Here is a 22,744-nt window from a genome sequence, read left to right on the forward strand (position 1 = left end):
ACTGAGCACCTATTATGTTCCAAATGCCAAGGATTATGAAGGAATTTCTTAACTTCTGGCAGTTTTTCTAGAATGTGTGGAATATAACATAGGCCTGCACTCTGCTTGAGGAGACTGGAGTAACAGCTCACCATTGCATTGACCCCACAGTTTTTTCACAGGAGTGTTCTAGGATATGCTTCATGAAAGGGATTTGGTTCATTCAAGTGCTTGGATGGGGGTGGGGGAGACTTTTTTTCCATTTCAACTTACTTTAATTTCCTTCAACTTCCATTTCAACTTCCTTTATCATCTGTGCACTTCATGAACAGGAAGGAAGTGGGGCCCCCTCCACAAGCCACCATTAAAGAAGTGGGGACATTTAGCCTTGAAGAGAAAATACTGAGGGGAGGGCAGCTTTCAGACACCCAAAGTGCAGTCCTGACGCCTAATTTGGTAGAATTTGCCTAGGAAGCTGTCTGGTCTTGGACTTCGGTTTGTTGGGGGTTTTTGGATTATGTGTTCAGTCTGCTTGCAATTTTCTGTTTCTTCCTGCTTCTGTTTTGGTCATGCCTAATTTGGCATGGCTTGGGAGCTGTGACTCCCTGAGAGATCCCAGTACAGGCAGCTTCAGCATCACTTGGGAACTCGTTAGAAGTGCGTTCCTACCCCAGAACCAGAAACACCAGCGGTGGGGCCAGGAATCTGTGTTGTGACAAGCCCCCTAGGTTTGAGGACCACTGCTCCACATTCAATTCAGTCTGGGGTAGGTCCTGGGACTCTGCATTTCCAGCAAGCTCTCAGGTAATGTGATTTGACTGTCGGTCCGGGAAGCGCACGTTGGAACCCTGTTGTACAAGGCAGTCTGTCTCTGGCTTGGGAAAGCTAGCATTTGGGTATAGCTGTCCAACAGCACACCATGGTGCTGTTGAAAAGGAGTGAAGCTGAACAGTAAGCACCAGCATGGGAAAATCCTCACGATGATTGGGAAGCTAAAAAAGTGGATTTTGAAAATATCTCTGGGTAAGTTTGCTTCCATTGAAGCCAGGATAGTAAAATCATCATAAATTTCATTTTTGTCTAAAAAAAATAGTTAAACATTTTAAAACGTGAGTTTTAATTACAGCTACTTTTCAATTTTTTAGTATTTTTCTTCAACAATTAGAACATTATGGGGAAAAGAATAACCAGTTAAAAAATACACAAAAACACCTACATAGGGCTCACATCTTCCTTTTGCCTCCGGGTCCTGTACAGCATTGTTGGGTCTTGTCCCTGTTTAGGATTTTGATAACTTGTTCATATGGATTTTTTTTAATGTGTTTTGGTTTTTGAAATATTACCTTTTTTAAATGTTTATTTGTTTTGAGAGAGAGAGCGCATGCAAGCACCTGTGTGAGCAGGAGAAGGGCGGAGGGGCTGGGGGGGCAGCGGGGGGGGGAGAGAATCCCAAGCAGGCTCTTGCTCAGCATGAGCCCCACACAAGGCTCAGTCTCACAAATGAGAGATCGTGACCTGAGCTGAAATCAAGAGTCAGACGCTTAATGGACTGAGCCACCCAGGTGCCCCGAAATATTATTTTATCTTGACTGATGAGTTTTTGGCATACCCTTAAATTTGGCATCTGAGGCTTTGGGGGTTCCTGTAGGAGATAGCTCTGCTAACCTCTGGGCTCTAAGATTGTCTGACTGTAGTGGCCGCCCTCTTTGTTCCACGTACCCCCTAGCACGATGCGCGCCCTCTCCCGGGCTTCCAGGTTATGTTACACTGTGCTTCCTTTACAACCAGGATCTCCTCCTTTAGAGCCTAAGTGGGGCCCGCCCTTACCGCTGCTTGTGTGACATTCCAACCTCACATTCAGGATGAGTGCTCTTGGTGGAAATAGGAAGGCCTGTGCTTTGATGAGGCTGAGCTCCCTGGTGTATATGGCACCTGTTAGCTCTCCATCTAGAAGGCGAGCCCCGCTAAGATTAGCCCGATTCTAAGGCCAGCGTGAGATCCAATTTGGAAATGCTTTCATACCTATAGCAGATGCCACCCATGTCCAGCCCACGCCCCTGGCTCCTGCCTTTTCTGGGCACACCTATCCACGTAGCAACTGCCCACACCTGCAACTCTGCCTGAGGGTGTTCCTGCTGGCACAGGACAGGGAGGGACAATCAGTGCCACCCAGAGGCGGCCCTAGACAGTGCTGCTGGAGGAGGGCGGGGGGTGGGGGGGTGACTCAGAGGTGAGGGTTCTGCATTGTTCCCTGAGCTTGCCTGGTGCACTTGGACTCCGGCTGCCTACAGCAGTGACTGCCTTGCTATCCCCACCTTGTAGGGCTCCTTCCTGTCCCTCGCTTCTTCACTCACCTACAGGTGCTACTGGAATCTTTGTCACAGGGTCTGTTTCCAGGAAAACTGCAACTAGAATAAAAACAAGGTTTACTTTGCCCACTATAAAATCAAAACATTGAAGCATACAAGTGGGAAGACTAAAGCTCTTCCTCCCAAAGCCACGTGGTGTTTCTTTGCCAAGTTTGCATCCCTTTTTATGTTTGCTCATGTGGATGTTGTGAACCTTTGTGGACACACTTTGTGTCTTGCCTGAATCGTTTTCCTCATGTTGAATCCCTCCCTATGCTGATTTCCTTTTTCTCCTACTTCTCCTACCCTTCAGCTCCTGGCAACCATTTTTCGACTCTGTTCCTATGTGTTTGACTTTTCCATATAAAAGTGATACCATGCAGTATTTGTCTTTCTCTATGTGGTTTATTTCACATAATGCCCTCATGGTTCATCCACGATGTTGCAAACATCTATCTCCTTTCTCGTGGCTGTGTAATATTCCATTGTATAAATATACCACATCTTTTTTTATTCGTTCATTCGTTAATGGACACCTAGGTTGTTTGCATATCTTGGCCATTGTGAATAATGCTGCAGTGACCACAGGTGTGCAGGTGTCTCTTTGAGATCCTGTTTTCATTTCCTTTGGATATATATCCTAGAAGTGGGATTGTTGGGTCATAGGGTAGTGCTATTTTTAATTTTTGAGAAACCTCCATACTGGTTTCCATAGTGGCTGTACCCGTTTACATTTCCATCAAAAGTGCACGAATGTTCCCTTTTCTCCACATCCTCAAGGACACTTGTTATCTCTTGTCTTTGATGATAATCATTCTAACAGGCGTGAGGTGATCATTTCAGTGCAGTCGTGATTCACATTTTCCCGCCGATCAATGGCATCGAGCACCTTGTCATGTCCCTGTTGGTACTTTGCACGCCTTCTTTAGCAAAGGTCTATTCAATTTCTCTGCCCGTTTTTGAATCAGGTGGTTTGGTTTTCTGCTATCGGGTTGTGTATCACGATTTTAAATGGCTTCGCGGTTGGGAGGCTGTGGCTTGGCCGTGACCAACTGGTGATGTGTCTGCCCATCGACCTTGCAGGCATTCGCCCCTACAAATGTGACATCTGCAACAAAGCCTTCACCCAGCGCTGCTCCTTGGAGTCCCACCTGAAGAAAATCCACGGGGTGCAGCAACAGTACGCCTACAAGCAACGCCGGGACAAGCTCTACGTCTGTGAGGATTGTGGCTACACGGGCCCCACCCAGGAGGACCTGTACCTGCACGTGAACAGTGCCCACCCGGGCAGCGCCTTTCTCAAAAAGACATCCAAAAAATTAGCGGCTCTTTTGCAAGCCAAGCTGACGTCCACACTCCAGGGGAATGTCACCCTGAGCGAAGAAGAGGAGAAGTGAGGAGGTGCAGGAGGAGGAGCGGGGAGAGACGCTCGAGCTGCCACGCTTAGGGGATTTTTGGTTTTGGAGGGGGTCCCCCGCCCCACAGGGCTCAGTTCATCCCTCTGCCCTCCCGGGGCCACGGCAGGGGATCTGTTCCAAGGTTGTCAATGATGATAGTGGTGTCCAGCCCCCTGTAACCCACGTCCTGTTGAACAGTCACATTAACAAAAGTTCGTGGATGGCCACGATCGCCGTGCGGTATTTTTCTTTTTTCCTGTTTTTTTTTTTTTTAAACGATTTTCACATGTGGAGGCAGAGGTGTTCTTAGACTATCATTTTATGGTGCCTTGAAATAAAAGTCCTTCCACCTGAAATGCTACTCAAGCAAGGAAAAGGAATTTTATTATTCTGAAAGAGTTTACAGGAATTATTTTAATGAATGAAACGTTCTTGTGACACTTCCTTTATAAAAACAAGGCAGGAGAGCATGGAGTTCTAGCTCCCTGTTTAGGGCTTATTGTGGGACATTTGACTTCAGGTTACTTTGGGTGGGTGATTTTGTATTGGTGGGTGGGCTTGAAGAAGCGTATCTTGAGTGCTGGGTAGGAGAGCAGATGAACGGGGGCCTCAGGGCTGATGGGCAGAGACTCCTGGGGTTGTCGGGGCAGGGCACTTAACGGATGCTTTGGTCACTCTTTGTGGCCGTGGTGTTACTGTGGAGATGCCTCTGGCTTTCTGGGGCTGGGACTTGCTGGCTGTAGGCACTTGTCCCTCCCTTGAGTCTGGCACTGGGGGAGAAGTGGAAAACGCTGGACCGTGAGGAATGCTCGCTGGCCTGGCCCACGTCCTGCTCATTTGGGAGGCATAGCAGTCTCTTTCGAGGCATGTGACTGCTGAGTGCTGTGACCTTTGGCTACCTGCACCTCCTCACCTGGGAGGCCTGGCCCCAGAGGCCCAGGAGGTTAACAATAAAGCCGACCTGAGACCTAGGTAGGGCAGAAGAGAGGCAACAGCCCATGGGGGTGAGGGGGCTGGCAAGGTGGTTTCCAGGGTCCTTCTGTGACTGGAGGGCTAGCAGGAAGGGCCCGAACCCTCAGGGTACCATGGCGGCCAAGAGAGAGATTCTCCCCAGTCCTGGAGCTGCCAGCACTGGGAGCTCCAGGACCAATTGCTGACATCACGTTGTGTTTCCTAATGCTTGACACAGAGGAGAGAGTCTAGAAAGCTTTTGATTTGCTTTTATCTGGGTAATTTTGACAACAAAAATGAGTATTCCTATAAGGGAATCTCTAAATGACTAGTTATTTAGGGGCAGCTGGCCTGTGGCACGGAGAATTGTGAACTAGCTGACACGACATTCTCTTTTAGGGATAGATTTTTATTTATTTTTAAACTTTTAAAAAAATTTTTAAAATTTTCAAATAAGCCAACATGGGGCTTAAACTCATGACCCCGAGATCAAGATCTGCAGGCTCTACTGATTGAGTCAGCCAGGCGCCTGGGGCAGATTTTTATTAAACAGAATTCTCTGGGTTGCAAGTGACAGAAACTCAGTTTAAAATGACTTGAACAGGGGCGCCTGGGTGGCTCAGTCGGTTAAGCGTCCGACTTCGGCTCAGGTCAAGATCTCTCAGTTTGTGAGTGAGAGCCCCGTGTCGGGCTCTGTGCTGACAGCTGGGAGCCTGCAGCCTGCTTCAGATTCTGTGTCTCCTTCTCTCTCTGCCCCTCCCCCACTTGTGCTCTGTCTCTCTCTGTCAAAAATAAATAAAATATAAAAGAATTTTTCTTAATGACTTGAACAGAAAAGAGAGTGTATTGGCTGATAAGTCTAGGGTTGTCCAGCTTCAGGGGTGGCTGGATCCAGGTGCTTAAATCATGTTATCTTCACTCATCTTTTTCTCTTTTATTTGGTTTTCCCACAGGTGACTTTTTTCTCAGGCAGCTTCAAGTGGGGGCCCCATGGCCACCCTGTGCTCTGGATTTCTGTCCCATAGTGCAGCAGCCCAGAAGAAGGGTTTGTCTTTCAGCCAAAGATCTTGGGCTGGTGCTTCTTGTCTGTGATTGGTGCGATTTGGCTTTCGGGTCCACCCTGAGCAGGTCAGCTATATCTCTGGTCTGGGAATAGGAAAGTGGTTCCCCAGCAGCAGAGCGGGTGCCATGACCAGAGAGGAAATGGATGTTGGGCAGGTTGTTGTCCTAGCTAAGACAGGCACAGCTGCTGTAACAAAGATTCCCTACAAACTCTGGGGCTTAGGGAAGAAGGCAGATCATTTCTCACTTAGCAGCCCTGGATTGGCAGATGGTTTTCCTCTTGCCGTCACTCAGAGACCCGACTTCTTTCCTTTGTTGCTCTGCTGTGCCCTAGGACGTTTTTAACATAATGCCTGGGTGAAACTGGGTCTCTGTGGGTTTGGGCTGTTAGGAGGGTTGTCTTGGTTTGCTTTCTCCGCAGATTCTTAGGCAAGGGTTCAGATTCAAGTCAATGGGTTAGGAGGTGATCCCAGGAAGAATCTGTAGTGGGAGTGGGGAAGTATGACAGGAAAGAGCAGACAGCCAATAAAGGGAGTTACTGCGGTGGCGCCTGGAGCTTAATCCTAGTGGGGATCTCTAGGAAACGAACAGGACAGATGCGTCTCCGTGCTGCCTCCCTCGAGAACATAGGAAACCGTTTGTCCACGAACTCCCCATCCCTCTGGATTTAGTTGAGGGTGCTGGCATCGGGGGCATTCATTTCTGGGCCCTTCCAATTTGCCCTGTGCACTGGCCAAGTGTGTTTCCCACATCAGGAAGAGCCCTCAGGTTACAGGGGTTGGCCGTAAGCAGTCTCTAGCATGTAGAGCTGAATGCTGAGGAGACCTGAGGTGGGTGGTGCCGGGTCTGGAACAGGCATGGAAGGGTCACACCTACTATGTGAAGCTGCTGGCCCGGACACGGCACAGAGCCCTTCCACTCCTGTTCCGGGGTGAGGATTTTGCCATATTACCTTCTTGGCCATATGCCCTCATATGCTGGGACTGGGGAATGGAACGAGGTGGACGTCTCACAGTCTCTGCTATGGCAGGCAAAGCCAGCTGACATCCACCTTGGCCTTTGGCCCCCTTCCCCTTCCAGTCCTGTCTGCGTGTCCTGCTCTCAGCCAGTTGTCGGGGAATCCAGCTAATGTGTCCAGGATCACGATTTAGGGGGCACTAGTTCTCAGGCTGGGGGCCTCGGGACCTTAGGCCCATGGATAGTGGGATAGCAGTTACATGCGTTATGGTCCATATTTTATATCCCTCACTGGAAACCTCATATGCACTTGTACAAAGTCTCCCCAACAGTCCTTGCTTTGGGTTGGTACTAGGTCAGTACAGTGTGGAAACTCATGCATCTGCTGGTCAGAAGTGCCTATTGGTGGTTCCTTTTGGAGAAAGGCATCTGTTATCAATTAATGGGGGTGGTTTGGATAAGTTTCTAGAAGTAGAGCCTGAGACAGGGATTCTGGGCTAAATGATTTCCCTGGAGGAGGCTCTCAGGAGAAACCAGTAAGGAGGAGATGGAAGCAAGTTACAACAGAAGAAACCAGGTGAAGATGTGGGCTCGGCTGGAGTCTAGCCTCAACCTGATCCCAGGGGAACTCTGGAGGGTGAATGCCACCATAGACACCATCCCACCTTGAGGCGGGGCGCCAGTCATTGGTTTTGGGTTATCTCTGGTGGGGAGGGGGAAAAGGACATGACCACTGGGCTGTGTAGCTGCCAATGCTCTCAGCAGCTGGGGGCTTAATCACAGGAATGGATTATTAGGGGTGAAAAACTTTGTGGTCCGTAGGTTCTGGCTATTTCTCCATGGATTACTTTTAAAAAAATTGGTTTTTAAAAATTTTTTTAAATGTTTTTATTTATTTTTGAGACAGAGCATGAGCAGGGGAGGGGCAGAGAGAGAGGGAGACACAGAACCTGAAGCAGGCTCCAGGCTCTGAGCTGTCAGCACAGAGCCCGACTTGGGGCTCGAACTCATGAACTGTGAGATCATGACCTGAGCTGAAGTCGGTCACCCAACCAACTGAGCCACCCAGGTGCCCCCTGCAAAAATTGTTTTTTTGATGTTTATTATCTAGTTTTTTTTTTTTTTAATTTTTTTTTTTTTCAACGTGTTTTATTTATTTTTGGGACAGAGAGAGACAGAGCATGAACGGGGGAGGGGCAGAGAGAGAGGGAGACACAGAATCAGAAACAGGCTCCAGGCTCTGAGCCATCAGCCCAGAGCCTGACGCGGGGCTCGAACTCACGGACCGCGAGATCGTGACCTGGCTGAAGTCGGACGCTTAACCGACTGCGCCACCCAGGCGCCCCTATTATCTAGTTTTGAGAGAGAGAGAGAGAGTGCAAGTGGGGGAAGGTTAGAGAGGAGACACAGGATCCGAAGCAGGCTTCAGGCTCTGAGCTGTCAGCACAGAGTCTGATGCAGGGCCCAAAATCATGAACCGTGAGATCATGACCCAAGCCGAAGTTGGATGCTTAACTGAGTCACCCAGGCATCCCTATTTACTTTTTGATAAGGGAACTCTTCTGGAGCTAAAGGAGCGAATCACTCATTGCAAATTATGTCATGTTTTGGGGAGAAATAAAAAACATATTAAAACGCACACAGGGGGCGCCTGGGTGGCGCAGTCGGTTAAGCGTCCGACTTCATCCAGGTCACGATCTCGCGGTCCGTGAGTTCGAGCCCCGCGTCAGGCTCTGGGCTGATGGCTCGGAGCCTGGAGCCTGTTTCCGATTCTGTGTCTCCCTCTCTCTCTCTGCCCCTCCCCCGTTCATGCTCTGTCTCTCTCTGTCCCAAAAATAAATAAAAAAACAAAAAACAAAAAAAAAACGTTGAAAAAAAAAACGCACACAGAGGGGCACTTAGTGGCTCAGTCGGTTAAGCGTCCAGCTTTGGTTTCGGCTCAGGTCATGATCTCATGGTTTTGTAAGCTCGAGCCCCACATTGGGCTCTGTGGGCATCAGGCAGTGCAGAGCCTGCTTGGGATTTTCTCTCTCTCTCTCTTCTGCCCCTTCCCTGCTCACGCTGTATCTGTCTCTCTCAAAAATAAATAAACTTGAAAAAAATGCATACAGTCTTCCCTCCAGACCTCTGCTTCATCTGCCAAGGCTCTCTACCATCATTTTTTAAAACACGTTTTTGTAATGTTTATTTATTTTTGAGAGAGAGAGCAGCAGAGGAGGGGCAGAGGGAGAGGGAGACACAGAATCCGAAGCAGGCTCCAGGCTCTGAGCTGTCAGCACAGAGCTCAACACGGGGCTCGAACTCACAAACTGTGAGACCGTGACCTGAGCCGAAGTCAGATGCTTAACCAGCTGAGCCACCCAGGCACCCCACCTCTCTACTGTCATCATCAACCACTGTTAGCTTCTTGTGTAACTTTTTAAAAATGTTTTTATTGATTTAAATACTCCCTACACCCAACATGGGGCCCAAACTCACAGCCCTAAGATCAAGAATTGCACACTCTTCTGACTAAACCAGCCAGGCTCCCCTTCTGTAAATGTCTTGAGTTTCTTCACTCACATATAAGCAAACAAGAATACAAGTATTATTCTCTAGATGTTTTAGAATTAGTAGATAGCATCATGCATCCTGTTCAGAACCTTGCATTTTCCTTTTAATAATGCATCTGGTAGCTCCTCCTATAACAAAGTTCTCATTCTCTGTTACGGCCATCCAGTCTTGTGTTGTATGCACATATCATAATGTAGGTCATCCTGTCTCCTACTGATGGGCATTTTTGTTGTTTCCAGTGGTTTGCTACTTTGAAGGGTGCTACAGAGAGTGATTTCATATGTATGTTATTTCACATGTGTGCCAACCTATCCATGGGATAAATTCCCACAAAGGTACTTGTCGGGGCTAAGTCATATCCACTGTAACACTGATTGACACGAAAAAATCTGCAGTCCCACTGGTGACATGTGAGAGCAGCCCTCTCCTCATCGGCCTGCCAGTCCTAGGTCACCATGGTTCAGGATTTGGGCCAATGTGATGGGTCTTACTTTACATGAGTAAAGTGATGCGTGAGAGAAAGGTTGAACGTTTTTGCACATGGTTAAGGGCCGTTTGTGGTTCCTTTTTCTGTGAACTGCCTTGAATGGCCATGTTTCTACTGAGCTGTTGTCCCCCTTTTCTGTCTAATTTCTAGGCGTTTGCTTGTTTGTTTATATCAGGAGGTTTAGCTCTTTGTGATGGAAGTTGCTGGCTTTCCTCCCAGGTTGTCATTTATCTTTTGATTTTGCTCATGCTGCTTTTTCTTGGCCAAACAAAAGTTTTGTGATTTTTATGCAGTTTGCATCGGTCCATCTTTTTCTTTTATGGCTGCTAGAGATTGAGTCGTCGTTAGAAAGGCCTTCCCTCTCCGAGGTTCTATCGGAATTCTGTCGTGCCTTTTTCTAGGACTTTAATGGTTTCATTTTATCACGTATAAATCTTTGATCCGTTTGGACTGTTTCCTGGCGCATAGTGGGAGGTATAGATCCAACTTTATCATTTTCCAGATGGCTGACAAGAGATATTTTTTAACAGGGAGCTGATCCAAAACACACCAGAGACGCTTTCTTCAGGAAAAGGTCGCGTGCCTCAGCAGAAGGTGTTGCAATTATAGTACGGAGCAGTTTTCTTTAATTAGCAAAGATTCGTTTGTTCAACAAGTATTTACCGAGTGCCCGCTGTGTGCCAGGTACTTTTCTAGATACTGAGGCTGGGGAAGAACGGACACAAATCCCTGCCCTCTAGGAGCTCCTGTTTTCTTACGGGGAGACACAAGAAGTAAGCAAGTACAAATACACAGTCTTAGCTAATATACAGAAAAATCAAGTTTGATGTTTTAGCTGCTCTGACCATGTAACAGACTGTGCCAAACCTTAGGGGTTCTTGGGCCAGGGATTTGGGCAGAGCACAGAGCAGGGCAAGGGGGTGGCTTTTCTCTGCTCTGTGATGGCCAGGGCCAGAGCTGGAAAACTCGAAGCCTGGGGCCTATGAACCACCTGAAGGCTTGTTCACTCATGCAGCTGGTGGTGAATGGTGGCTGGGGCCTTGATTCCTCCTCACATGGGCCTCCCCTTACGGTCTCTCCATGTGGGCTAGTTTGGGCTTCCTTTGACATGATGGGCTACCAGGGAGAATGCCCTAAGAGAGATAGAGAGAAAGAGAGAGAGAGAAGGCTGTATTGCCTATGAAGAGCCCACCCTGGAGTCCTGCAGTGTCCCTTTTGCCACATTTTATCTGGTAGAAGTGAGTTCCTAAGGTTGGTCCGTATTGAACGAACAGGAGGGGAGTAAGACTCCCTTTGGAGGGGAGGAGTGCTTCTAGGAGAGTCTGTGGGAGCATACTCATTGCTATGGCCATTTTTTTAAAGTGTGGACTGTCACACGTGGCAAGGAGGGCTGGGATGAGGATGCATAGGTGACGTTGGTGGAGATTTTTGGCGTTTTAAATAGGGGGCAGGGGCGTGGCACATGGCTGGCAGGAGTGAGCACGCCTAGTGGTTACCTGGCGGAAGCCTTCCAGGCAGAGGGACCGGCAAGGGCACAGCCAGGAAGCAGGAGCCAACCTGACTAGTTTGAAGAGCGAGGATGAGTGTAGCTTAAGCGGGAGTGAGAAGAGATGGGGAGATAAACCAGGTCAGATGCTGGGGGAGCAGCCCCAGTTGCAAGCGTATTGTAAAGGCTTAGGCTTTTCCTCTCAATGAATTGGGAGACCGGTGAGAATTTTCAGCAGAGGAGTAACACGATCTCACTTACGTTTTAATGGGCTTGCTGTGGCCGCTGTGAGAACAGATTTGGAGGTGGGAGGCACGGGTGAAGTGGGGAGACCAGTCAGGAGGCCACTGCAAAAATCAAGGCAGGGCAGGATGAATGCTGGGTCAGGGTGATAGTGCAGGGTCGGGGGAGGCTGGCCAGATGCCGGATGGGTACTTAAAAATAGAGCTAACTGGGTTTGCTGATGAATTGCATGTGGGTTGATGGACAGACCACACATCCAGGTTTGTCTGGGACAGTTCTAGCCTATACAATGAATGACACGACACCCTAGTTATGAGAAGCAAGAGAGCAGGCAGGACGGGCTTTAAAGTTTCTGGCCTGGGCCACGGGGAGCATCGTGGTGCCATTCATCGAGATGGAGTGACTGAGAGTTGCTGGTCAGGGAGGAGCGGAGTCAGGAGGAATCAGAGACATCCAAGTGCCTTGGGAGCACAAGGACAAGTTGAGCAGGTGGAGGGGTGTCGTGGGCGGGTCTGGGGTGGAGGCGGAACGTGAGTGTTGCTGGACTAGAGAAAGAGGAATAAAGAGGAGTCCAGGAGGCTGGCTGCGGTCACACTCCAGTGATGACGAGAGCCCTGGGCACGCCAGGGCAGAAGGTGAGGTGTGCGGGAGCCCCGTGGAGAATAAGGAGCTGCCTGGGAGAAGAGGGGCCGTGGTGAGAGGCGGTGGGGGTGCTGTGAATGAACGTCTTTCTCAGGTAGGTGTGCCTCTTCGTCTCAGGAGACAGCGCAATCTGATCTTTTCAAAGTGACTTAGTCATCCTCATACATGTGGCCTGCCGTCATACCATTTGTAGGCATGGCATCCATGGCCCATAGGTCTACGTTGGGGACTGCTCTGCTCTGTACCTTCCGTGTTCACTTGGAGTTTTCTGCCTCCCCTTGCTGGCAGGTATCGCTTTCCTTCTTGTCCTATCATAGCACCCCCCCCCCCCCCTTAATCCAGTCTTTCCAGGCCAAAATTGCTCGATAACCGGCTTATCGAGCACACTAGAATCATAAAATGAGGGGCTGTCCTGTGACCTTTAGTCACTATTGAGGCTGCTATGAAGGATTTCTTCCTTTCTTCTTCGTTTTCCCCGGCTAATTGCTTACTGGAAGGTAACTTCTAGATAAGCATAGTGGGATTATAAAAGTTGTTTTGTTGCCAAATTAATTCAATAGTTCAGTATTTACTGGGCACACCCTCCCCACCAGACCTGTGAGCTAGACACGCCTGATTTATCATTCCTACAACAAACATTAGGGGGGCCTGCAGACAGAACAGCCCCAAATCCCAGCCTGTTTCGAGTTTACAGTCTAGAGGGAAAAGGTAGACCCCACAAAAGATAAATTAGTAAATAGCACGTATGGAGTCGGTGCTGAGTGCGTGGAGAAATCATCAGAGGAGGCGCAGGGAGAGAGCGAGGGGTGGAGGGTGCAGTTTAAATAGGGTGACCCTGGGGGGTCGGAGTGAGAAGAGGGAGTCTTGTCAGTTGGGACCCGGCAGCGTTACCAGGTGAGCACCGTGTACCTCAGCACATCCCGGGCCTCCCGTCACACTAGAGATAACTCCCAAATCCTTTTCTATGGCCTGTGTCGCTGAGGCGGTCTGATGCCCAGCTGCCCCTTGACCTCATGGCTCACAGCTCAGCTCCTGCCGCAGTAGAATGTGCTCTCCTCACACACCCCAAGCACACTCCTGTCTCAGGGCCTTTGCATGCCCTCAGATCACGCCATATCACTCCTCCACTTGATGCCGGTCTCTGCTCAGATGTCACACAATCAGTGAGGCCTTCTGGGTGGCTGGCCCCCAGTGAGCCCTGCCTCCCAGGGCCCACTGCCCTGTTCAGTCCCTTGCATGCACACACTGAGTATATGCTGGCCCTGTGACCCACTTGAACCAACAGAATGCCAGGAGTGAGGCTGTGCCAACTCTGGGCCTGAGCCATAAGATGGCCTGGCAGCTTCTCGTTTTGAATTTGGGGAGCCCTGGGCTGCCATGGAAGAAGTCTGGCCACTCTGCTGGAGAGGCCATGTGCAAGGGCCATCTGGACAGGCCACCTGGACAGGGAAAGGGACCACCTGTCCCGACATTCCAGCAGAGCCCAGCCTCCTTGCTGTCCCGGCCAAGACGCCAGACACATGAGTGAGGCGTCTTGGATATTTCTGCTCAGTGAGGCCTCAGCCGACTGCAGCCCCAGCGAAAACCTGTGGGGAACAGCAGAACCCCCCCAGCCGGGCCCAGTCAGTCCACAGAATCTCAGGAGATCATAAAATGATGGTTGTTAAAACAACAGTCATCTTGAGGTGCTTTGTCATGCAGCTGTAGATCCTGGGACACTCCCTGACCACTCAAGCTGTAGCACCCTTCTGTTTCCTCTCTTCTGCTTTTGCTTCACTGCATTTCAAGTTTCTGGACACTGATACATACATGAGTTTGTTTATCACCATCTCTCCCACCGGACTGTAATCTCCATAAGGTGGGGGAATCGTCTTTGTTCTGCTCACTGCTTCCTTCCCGGAGCTCAGGACAGTGCCCAGCTCGTAACAGGCACTCAAGTGTATGAGTAACTCTTGAATGAATGAATAACAATGAATGAACGTGTTGAATGGATATAATAAATAGCCACTCTTCTACGATCAAAATAGGCTTGGTTTCAGAAGGACCCTTTTCTTCTGAGAAGAAAACAGCCAATCCCCAGCTCATAAAGGCACACACTGTTCCATGCGGTACCTCCTGCCACTGACCTTGGGCCTGAGACCTACACGTCTTCTACATGGAATGCTGATTGGAAAAGTAAGCCGAACGTTTACACATAAACAGCAACTTTAAGCAGATCCAGTTCTGTGTTTGGGGAGCGCCCTGTGTCCCCGAAGAGGGGGCAGGAAGCAGTAGCTGACACTAAGCCAGGCTTAGGAAGGGGCAAAGAGCACCCGGGTGCCAGGAGGAAGAACGTAGGGCCCTGCCCCCGCTCCTCCTGATTCCCAGGGCCCACCTGCACCCCCTTCTCCGTGACAACTCCCCAGGAGTGCCTTCCAGGTGAAGGGGCAGATTTGTGTGGTCCCCATGGTCCGCACAGTTGCTATTTCGGTTCCCCCCTCTCTTCCACCGGCCTGACATTTTCCCAACTGATTCCAAGCCCAGTGCACCATTTTAGCTGACGTGGGTGAGCGTTTCGTGGGGACAGCAGATGGATGGGATGACAAATAGCAGGATGGTGGGGACAGCTGAGAAGTGCTTTTTCCTGTGCCAGAGCTGTTGGCTGTGCACGTGCTCCAACGTAGTCTAGACACTGCGGAAGCGGCAGCATGTGCTAAGGGACAGCGGGCAAGCTGGCTTCCATTTCTTTCTTTGCTGCTAAGCATCCTTAGCTACATCCAATCAACCAACTCACCAACTGTCCCAGAAGCAGACCCTGAGACAGTAGTTATTTGGCCCCAGGGAATGTGACAGGGTGGTGAGGAGGTGAGATAGGGGAGAGAAGAAAGGCAACAACGGGGTGTGTCAGTGAGCAAGTGACCTCGACAGGGCTGTCCCACCTGTGGTGTGAGGAGGCGGCACTGTTCATCCACCAACTCCTGTGTTTCTCCTGTTGGCTGAGAGTGGCTGCAGGGGACTTCCTCCATGGAACCTCAGCCTGCCCTGCCGCTGGACAGAACCTTCAGGCAGCTCTCAGCTTCCTAGGAGACATCTGGCTTAGTTCAGGCTGCTCTAACAACGCACCGTAGACTGGGTGGCTTATAAACTATGGAAATTCATTCCTCACAGTTCTGGGGGCTGGAAGTCCAAGATCAGTGTGCCGGCATGGCCAGGTTCTAGTGAACGCCCGAGTCCTGGTTGCGGACTGCCGTCGATCTCATATTCTCACATGGTGGGAAGACGGCAAGCTGGCTCTCTGGCTTCTTCCTAGAAGGGCACTAATAGTTCCACTCATAGGTCTCCACCCTCGTGACCTAATCACCTCCCGGAGACCCGGCCTCCAAATACCATCACATTGGGATTAAGGCTTCCACGTGTGAATTCGGAGTGACACAAACATTCAGTCCACTGCACCGTCATGTGGAACAGTTAAGTGCTGAGGGTGTATGGGTGGGGTGAGAGAGGGTTCGCTCCACCAACCAGCCCTGTCTGTCGTCTGCCCCAGTCGGGTGCTGTGCTAGCACTGGGGCAGAGGACTTTTTTAAGTTTTTATTTATTGATTTTGAGAGAGAGAGAGAGAGAGAGAGAGAGGGAATCCCAAGCAGGCTCTGCACTGTCTGCGCGGAGCCCGATGCGAGGCTGAAACTCACAAACCGTGTCATCATGACCTGAGCCCCGTAGTCAAGAGTTGGATGCTTAGCCAACTGAGCCACCCAGGCGTGGAGCAGAGGGCATATTAAACCAGATCCTTGCTCGTAGCCTAGTAGGGGAGATGGTTAGACAGTAGATGAGGTGAACAGGGGTGCAGAGGCCTGTGTCAAATGCCGCGAGACGCAGATCACCGCTGAGGGTACCGGGAACCTTTGCAGAGCAGGGAAGATGAGTGGGGGCTTGAGAGCAGATATGAATGCAGGGTTACATACGTGTAGAACTGCGCTCACATGGCGGCTGCCTTCTGTGAGGCTGGACACGTGGGATTCCTCACTAGCAAACTCTTCCCGGGCGTTCAGCACGGAAAGCTACACGGCGCAGAAGCAGGCGGAGACCTCTCAGTCCCACATGTTCAGTAACACCTGAGGTGCCAGGCTAGGAGGGAGAGCTGGCTGATGGCCCTGGTGACAAATCAGAGGGTCCTGGAGCTGGAAGGTGGTTGGAGAGGCCACTGGCCCTGTCTCCCCAACTCATGTCCTACAACTGGCTGGGATTTGAAGACCTCGTGGGAGGGGAGCGTGCCAACATCTTGTAAGCTGTCCCAGTGGCTAGTGAGCGACCTCTCCCTTCCTCTATGGCCCGCCTCTTTGTGCACTTCTTTATGCCTAGCCTCAGGGAATATTCTCATAATCTGCCCCATTTATATACTACTTTATAGACTGAGAAGCACTGTGATTTACAGGCCCTTGATTAGTTCTTACAGCAACTCAGTGAGGCAGGTATGATGATCCTAACTACGTTCTTCAGTTGAGGAACCCAGGGTCCCCCAAACGTCCCTTTTCTCTCCCTCCTCTTCCTACCCTTCAGAGGTCTCCTGGGCCTTCATGAGGGTGGGAAGCGATTCTCTCCTCCTGTCTCTGGTCTGGCCTCGTGTTTCCTAAATGACTTCAGACCGTTTCTGTACTGCACATTTTATGTGCTGCTGTGGAGAGAACACTGGTGAAAGTGTTAGCACGCGGTCAAAGTCTTCTATCCTGCTGGTTATATGGAGAAGAAAACGTCAGGTTTTCTTTGGCAACTTTTTCTTGAAGACCCTCTTCTAACAAAGAGGCCTCAGATCTGGCCTAAATAAGAACCTCAGTGATCCTCAAACATGGCCAAAATCCTGGCACAAGAGTGAAGTTTAGGAAATACTAGTCCCTAGTAGAGATTATTAAACTTGATCATTATCGTTATCATAATAAAACAGTTACTATTGAATATCTGTTATATGCCACAAACTTTACATTTGTTATTTTTAAAAATTATTTTTGAGACAGCGGGAGAGAGAGCAGTGTGTGTGCCCGTGTGGGTAAGTGGGGGAGGGGCAGAGACAGAGAATCCCAAGCAGGCTCCGCAGCAGAGCCAGAGGCAGGGCTGGATCTCACGACCATGAGATCATGACCTGAGCTGAAATCAAGTCAGACACTTAGCCCACCGAGCCACCCAGGCACCCCTACATTTGTTATTTCTAATCCTTATAAAAACTTTATGAAGTCGTTGCCTTGCCTATTTACAGATGAGAAAACCAAGGCCCAAAGACTTTGGGTAACTTGCCTGAGTCATACCATCAGCACGGTAGATTGTAAACATGCCCCCAGTTCTTCCCTTCCCTGGATCCACACCCCTTTGCAGTGTGACTTTTTGGCTTTTCTCGTCAAGAAGTGATGAGTGGAATTAACGGCCCCCCGCCTCCTGAGAACTGGGGCTTCAGTGAATGTGACCCAGACAGGCTTGAAAAGCACAGTGCACTGGGGCTTGTTCTTTTGCAGCTCCTGGGAACCCCTTCCAGCACTGCCTTCTGAGCGAGCCCAGGCTAGCCCACTGAAGGATGGGAGGTGCAGGGCCAGGCATTTCCGTGGCCCGGCTGATGTTGAGCTACCCTAGATCGACCTCAGCTCGGTCCCCAGACCAGAAGTGCCAAGCTTGTCCTCGGACTCAGGAGAAATAAGTTTGAAGCCACTAATTTTGGGGTGATTTGTAACAGCAAAGTGAGCTAATGATGCTGTCGGCAAGGGGAAGAGCTAGGATTTCACCTGGTTTGTTCTCTCTCTCGTCTTTCCCATTCTAGCAAATGACACCCACCTGCTCAAGCCCCGAACCCAGGAGCTACCCTTCATTTATACTTTGTCCTCACCCTGCTCATCCAAATGGCCAGGCAAGGGTCCCAAAGTATATCTCGGATCTGGCTCTTGCCCGGCATTTCCTGCCACCTCTCTTGCCCAAGCCACCATCAGCTCTCTCTCATCCAGACCAGGGGATGGCTAACATTTTCTGTAAAAGCCCAGATAACAAATACCTCACACTTTGCAGGTCCTACAGCCTTTGTTGCAAATACTTAACTCTGCAGCCACAAACAATATAAAAACAAGTGGGTGTCGCTGTGTTCCAATAACACTTTATTTTTAGACAATGAATTTAGAATTTTTATAATTTTCTTGTGTCACTAGTCTGCTTGTGACTTTTTTCAAACATTTCAACAATTTTTTTTTTTTTTTTTTACATTTTATTTGTTTTTGAGAGAGACCGACCACAAGTGGAGGAGAGGCAGAGGGAGAGGGAGACACAGAATTCGAAGCAGGCTCCAGGCTCTGAGCTGTCAGGACAGAGCCCAATGGGGATCGAACTCAAAACCTGTGAGATCGTGACCCAAGCCGAAGTCAGACACTTAATTGACTGAGCCACCCAGACACCCGTCAAACATTTCAAATGTGAAAACAGTCCTCAGCTCACAGACTGTACAGAAACAGGCAGCAGGCCGGATTCGGTGTCTGCCTGATGCCAAGGCCCCTGCTTTCGACACCACAGCATCTTCTTTCTTGCAGAGTTGGGAAGACTTGAGGGAGGATTGGGTTTAGACCCGAACACTTAGAAAATTAAGATCTGGCTGAACAAAGGGAGGAAGGGAAGTTATTTGAGGCAAAGGCATTCGCAAAATAACAGCTTAGAAATGGTCGTGAGCCGGGAGCACCTGGGTGGCTCAGTTGGTTAAGTGTCCGACTTCGGCTCAGGTCATGATCTCGCCGTTTGTGAGTTTGAGCCCCACGTTGGACTCTGTGCTGACAGCTCAGAGCCTGGAGCCTGCTTCGGATTCTCTCTCTGCCCCGCCTCTGCTTGCACTCTCTTTCTGTCTCTCAAAAATGAACAAACATTAAAAAAAAAAAAAATTTTTTTTTTAAGGAAATGGGCACGAGCCTGCTGCTAAGGGACAGTCTAGATCAGCCCGAGTGGCTGTTTCTAATCACAGCTGACCTATGCTGCTTGTTGAGACTTTTTCTTTTAATATCCCATTAATTTAGTAACAGTACTTGATTAAATGCCTGACTAAGGTTATATAACCTTTCAGTAACATTGCTTTATTTATACCTTTATCTTTCATGGAACATTTTTGTACAGATCTTTAAAAATTTACCTATGCTTTTGATGATTAACCACTAACATTGTCACACGCTCTTAAATCTTTGTACGCTATGATTTTAAAAGTCTTCACAGCAGACGGTCCAAGTGCCTGATTTGGAAGGGCGATAATTGGGACCCTGGTCAGCCCTCTGTGGTGGTTTGAGGGAAGGAGTCTGATGCAGGCGCTTACTTGACCACTTGCCCAGGGGGGAGGTTAGGATGGCTCAAGGAAAGCCCGCCCTGCTGGGAGCCACAGTCTCCGGCCAGTTTGTAAATAGCCTCGTTCCTAATTTATCTCACTCCTCTTTTCTGAGCCAGTGACCCAGATTCATTGGGCTGTGAGGCCGCGCGCACGGGGTTGCACAGACAGGTCTCCATGTTGCTGTGCCGGAGAAGATGAGGAGAAAAATCACGAGCTGCTTAAAAGCGGGGAAAGATAATGGAAGAACCCTCACACAGTTGCCTCAATTCCAACTAGACCTGTGGTAGTGATGCAAATGCCTAAATTAACCCCAAGATACAGGTAGGTTCACCGGTATTTGGCTTGTGCCACATAACTGCAGTCTGCTTTTCCCACCACTAGATGGCAACCCCGCTTTAAAGCAAATTTTATTCAAACAATAACGCTGTTCAAAATAAAAAGTAACTATTCTCACCCCATCATGTTGGCACAAAAAAGTCCTAAAACTCTTGGGTTAGTGAATGTGTGGGACAGCAGGGAATTTCAGAAAGCACCGGAAGAGTGAGTTGATAGCACTATTTTGGAGGAATTTGGCGGTAATGTTCATGCTGTGCACATTATGTGACCCAGCCACGACACACGGAGATTTGATCATCTGATTATGACGATGATGGCTAACGTTTACTTTGTCCCCACTATGTGCCAGGCCCTGCCCTAAGTGCTTACCTCATTTGCTCCTTACAACTCTCCCGTCCCCGCGCACCCCCCACAACTTACCAAGGAGGAATCCAGGCACACAAAGGTCAAGCACCTTGATCGAGGTTACAGAGCTATTAAGTGGGAGAGCCCCAACCTTTGCCCTGCTTCCACTACACTGCACGTGCCTCGTGTGCACCCGGAAACACACACCACACACATATAGGAGGGAATCCACTGCAGCAGTGTTTGTTAGCCTAAACAGTGCGTTAAGAGACAATAAAGCACGAGGGAATGCTGCAGAGCCGTTAAAGCCATGCACTAGACCTAGAAGCGGTCAACCAGTACGCATCTCAAAATCAAATGCTGAGATAAAGTAAGCAAAAATCAAAACGAGGAAGCAAAACTGTATATTATTCATTGAGACCAACAAGGGGAGTAAAACTATAAAAGGACACACCGGAAAGGTATATACCAAATTTACGATGGTGTCTCAGGGGCAAGGTTAAATGGGATTTGGGGAACAAAAAGACAAGGGCTTTTAAATTCATCTGTAATGCTCTGTTATTTTCTTTCTCTCTAACCTACCTGTCTCGAGCAAAGAGGCAAAAGCTCAAAGCCTAGCCTGATCCAGAATATCATTTTTTATGATTGGATCTTTACAAATGCAATCCTCAAGCCTGATAACTGCTGTTGTCAGGCCACCACACAAACCTTTTCCTCCATCAGGGACATCTCCCCAGAGAGCTTTTCTCAAGCTCCCTTCTAGAGTAGAAATCACCTAAGAGGTCCGAAGGTGAGACTTCCAGCGGCAGCAGCATATGGTTTTTGCTTAAGGTGCAGGACTCGGAGGCTGGAAAGAGGGGAGGGAAGAGGGAGACAGGGAGAGTCAGTTCTAACTTGTACTTAGCGATTGATTTAAGACAGTGGTTCTCTTTAGGGCGCCAGCTCCAAACAACTTCTTTTATTTAAAAAAATTTTTTTTCTTTAAGTTTATTTTGAGAGTGTGTGTGCATGCAAGCGGGGGAGGGGCAGCGAGAGAGAGAGAGAGAGAGAGAGAGAAGAGAGAGAGAGAGAATGAATCCCAAGCAAGCTCCTTGCTGTCAGCGCAAAGCCCCTCATGGGTTCCATCTCCCGAACCATGAGATCACCACCTGAGCCGAAACCAAGAGTCAGGCGCTCCACCAACTGAGCCACCCAGGTGCCCCTGAAATGTTTCTCTTAAAGTTCAAACTATTCCCTTGCTTCACTGTTTCTTGTGGGGGGTGGGGGGAGGGGGGCGGAGGGCAGGTTATAATCAAATGTTTAATTGCTCAGGTGGAAAGACACAGTGATTCCAACAAATTACCTCCCTCCAACTCCATTTAAAGCCAGTAGGCAAACTGGTTACCTAGAAACACAATGACTTACAACTAACCCTCTTCCTGTATTTACCAGAGTCAACACATATGAAACCACAGGTCATATGTTGACAAGTTTTCCTAGAACTATAATAGGTTTATAGAGGTTAATGCTCTCAGATTAAACAGGGATAATGGCTCCGAGCAAGAGGCCAGGTCTGGGGGTGGGGATGGGGAGGGCAGAAGGCATAATTTTAGAAAGATTTGAAAATTGGTTTTTAGTGCCAGCATGGACCTTTTGTCAGCAGCTGAGTGCACTAAGAATGTAAATTACGGAGGAGAAGGCTATGTGGGTAGCTTTGAACCTAATGGATTGTCTCAAAGCCAAAGACTGTAATACTGTGTCCTGTACTGTAAGGAAGCCTCCTCACAAAAGCAATTTATACCTCCTTTTAAAAATATTTTAAGCATCCTCAATCAGAGAATCCCTCATCACAAATCTTGTTTCATTTCACTGGAGTTAAATATGCCATATCACTTAGGGGAACAAGTGGTATCCACAGTTCAGTAACATACATAGTAATTTTTTTTTTTTTTAAGTTTATTTATTTTGAGAGAGAGAGAGCATGCGCGGATAGTGGAGGGGCAGAGAGAGGGGGAGAGAATCCCAAGCAGGCTCCACTCTGTTAAGTGCGAAGCCTAACGCTGGACTCAAAGTCACAAACGGTGAGATCATGACCTGAGCCAAGATCAAGAGTTGGCTGTATAACTGACTGAGCCACCCAGGTGCCCCCATAGATGGTAATTCTTGAAAAATTATCTAGTTAAGAAACGCAGATTTGGCTTTCTCCTCCTATGTGTTAGTGGGGAAAACAACTTTTCATTGACATTTCCCTCTCAAGAGGACTGCGACTTCTTGAAGTAGTGACATCTGAGGAATATTAGGATTGTAGTGAGGAACTGGTGTGTCCCTGGTTTTTTCAGGGAAGCCTGCCCAGGGATCAACCCTCATTGTTCTCATAGAACCGTGTGCCTGGTCAGACTCTGAGTCTTTCATGGAACTCTTTGTGCCATTAGCTCGGGAGACTCTTGATGCAAAGTGACAGGTCCAAGGTGCATTTATAGTAACCCAAGAGAACTGTATTAAAATGAAGTCTTGCTGGGCCCTGGTCTCACAGGGTGGCAAAATCTGTTACAACTTTTAATTATCTCACTTGATTTTTCATTTTGGAAATGACAGGCTACATGAATATCTGCTGCTTGGAAAGAATGCAGAGGTGTATAGAGTCAGTGAAAGGTCTCCCTCAACCCTCCT

The 22,744-nt window shown here is 48.9% G+C and overlaps 1 protein-coding gene across 4 annotated transcripts in view; it reads left to right on the forward strand.

Moving 5' to 3' along the window:
- Positions 1 to 7,803, forward strand: part of OVOL2 (ovo like zinc finger 2) — a 34,603-nt gene extending 26,800 nt beyond the window's left edge. For all 4 annotated transcript variants that reach the window (XM_060611501.3, XM_060611492.3, XM_060611509.3 and 1 more), the window contains one exon: positions 3,411 to 7,803. In XM_060611501.3, the coding sequence (XP_060467484.2) occupies positions 3,411 to 3,724 (314 nt within the window). In that variant the 3' untranslated portion in view covers positions 3,725 to 7,803. The remainder of the gene's footprint in view (positions 1 to 3,410) is intronic.
- The last annotated feature ends 14,941 nt before the right edge of the window (positions 7,804 to 22,744 follow it).

The sequence above is a fragment of the Panthera onca genome, chromosome A3 (assembly GCF_046562875.1).
Source record: "Panthera onca isolate mPanOnc1 chromosome A3, mPanOnc1 haplotype 2, whole genome shotgun sequence".
Classification (NCBI taxonomy): domain Eukaryota; kingdom Metazoa; phylum Chordata; class Mammalia; order Carnivora; family Felidae; genus Panthera; species Panthera onca.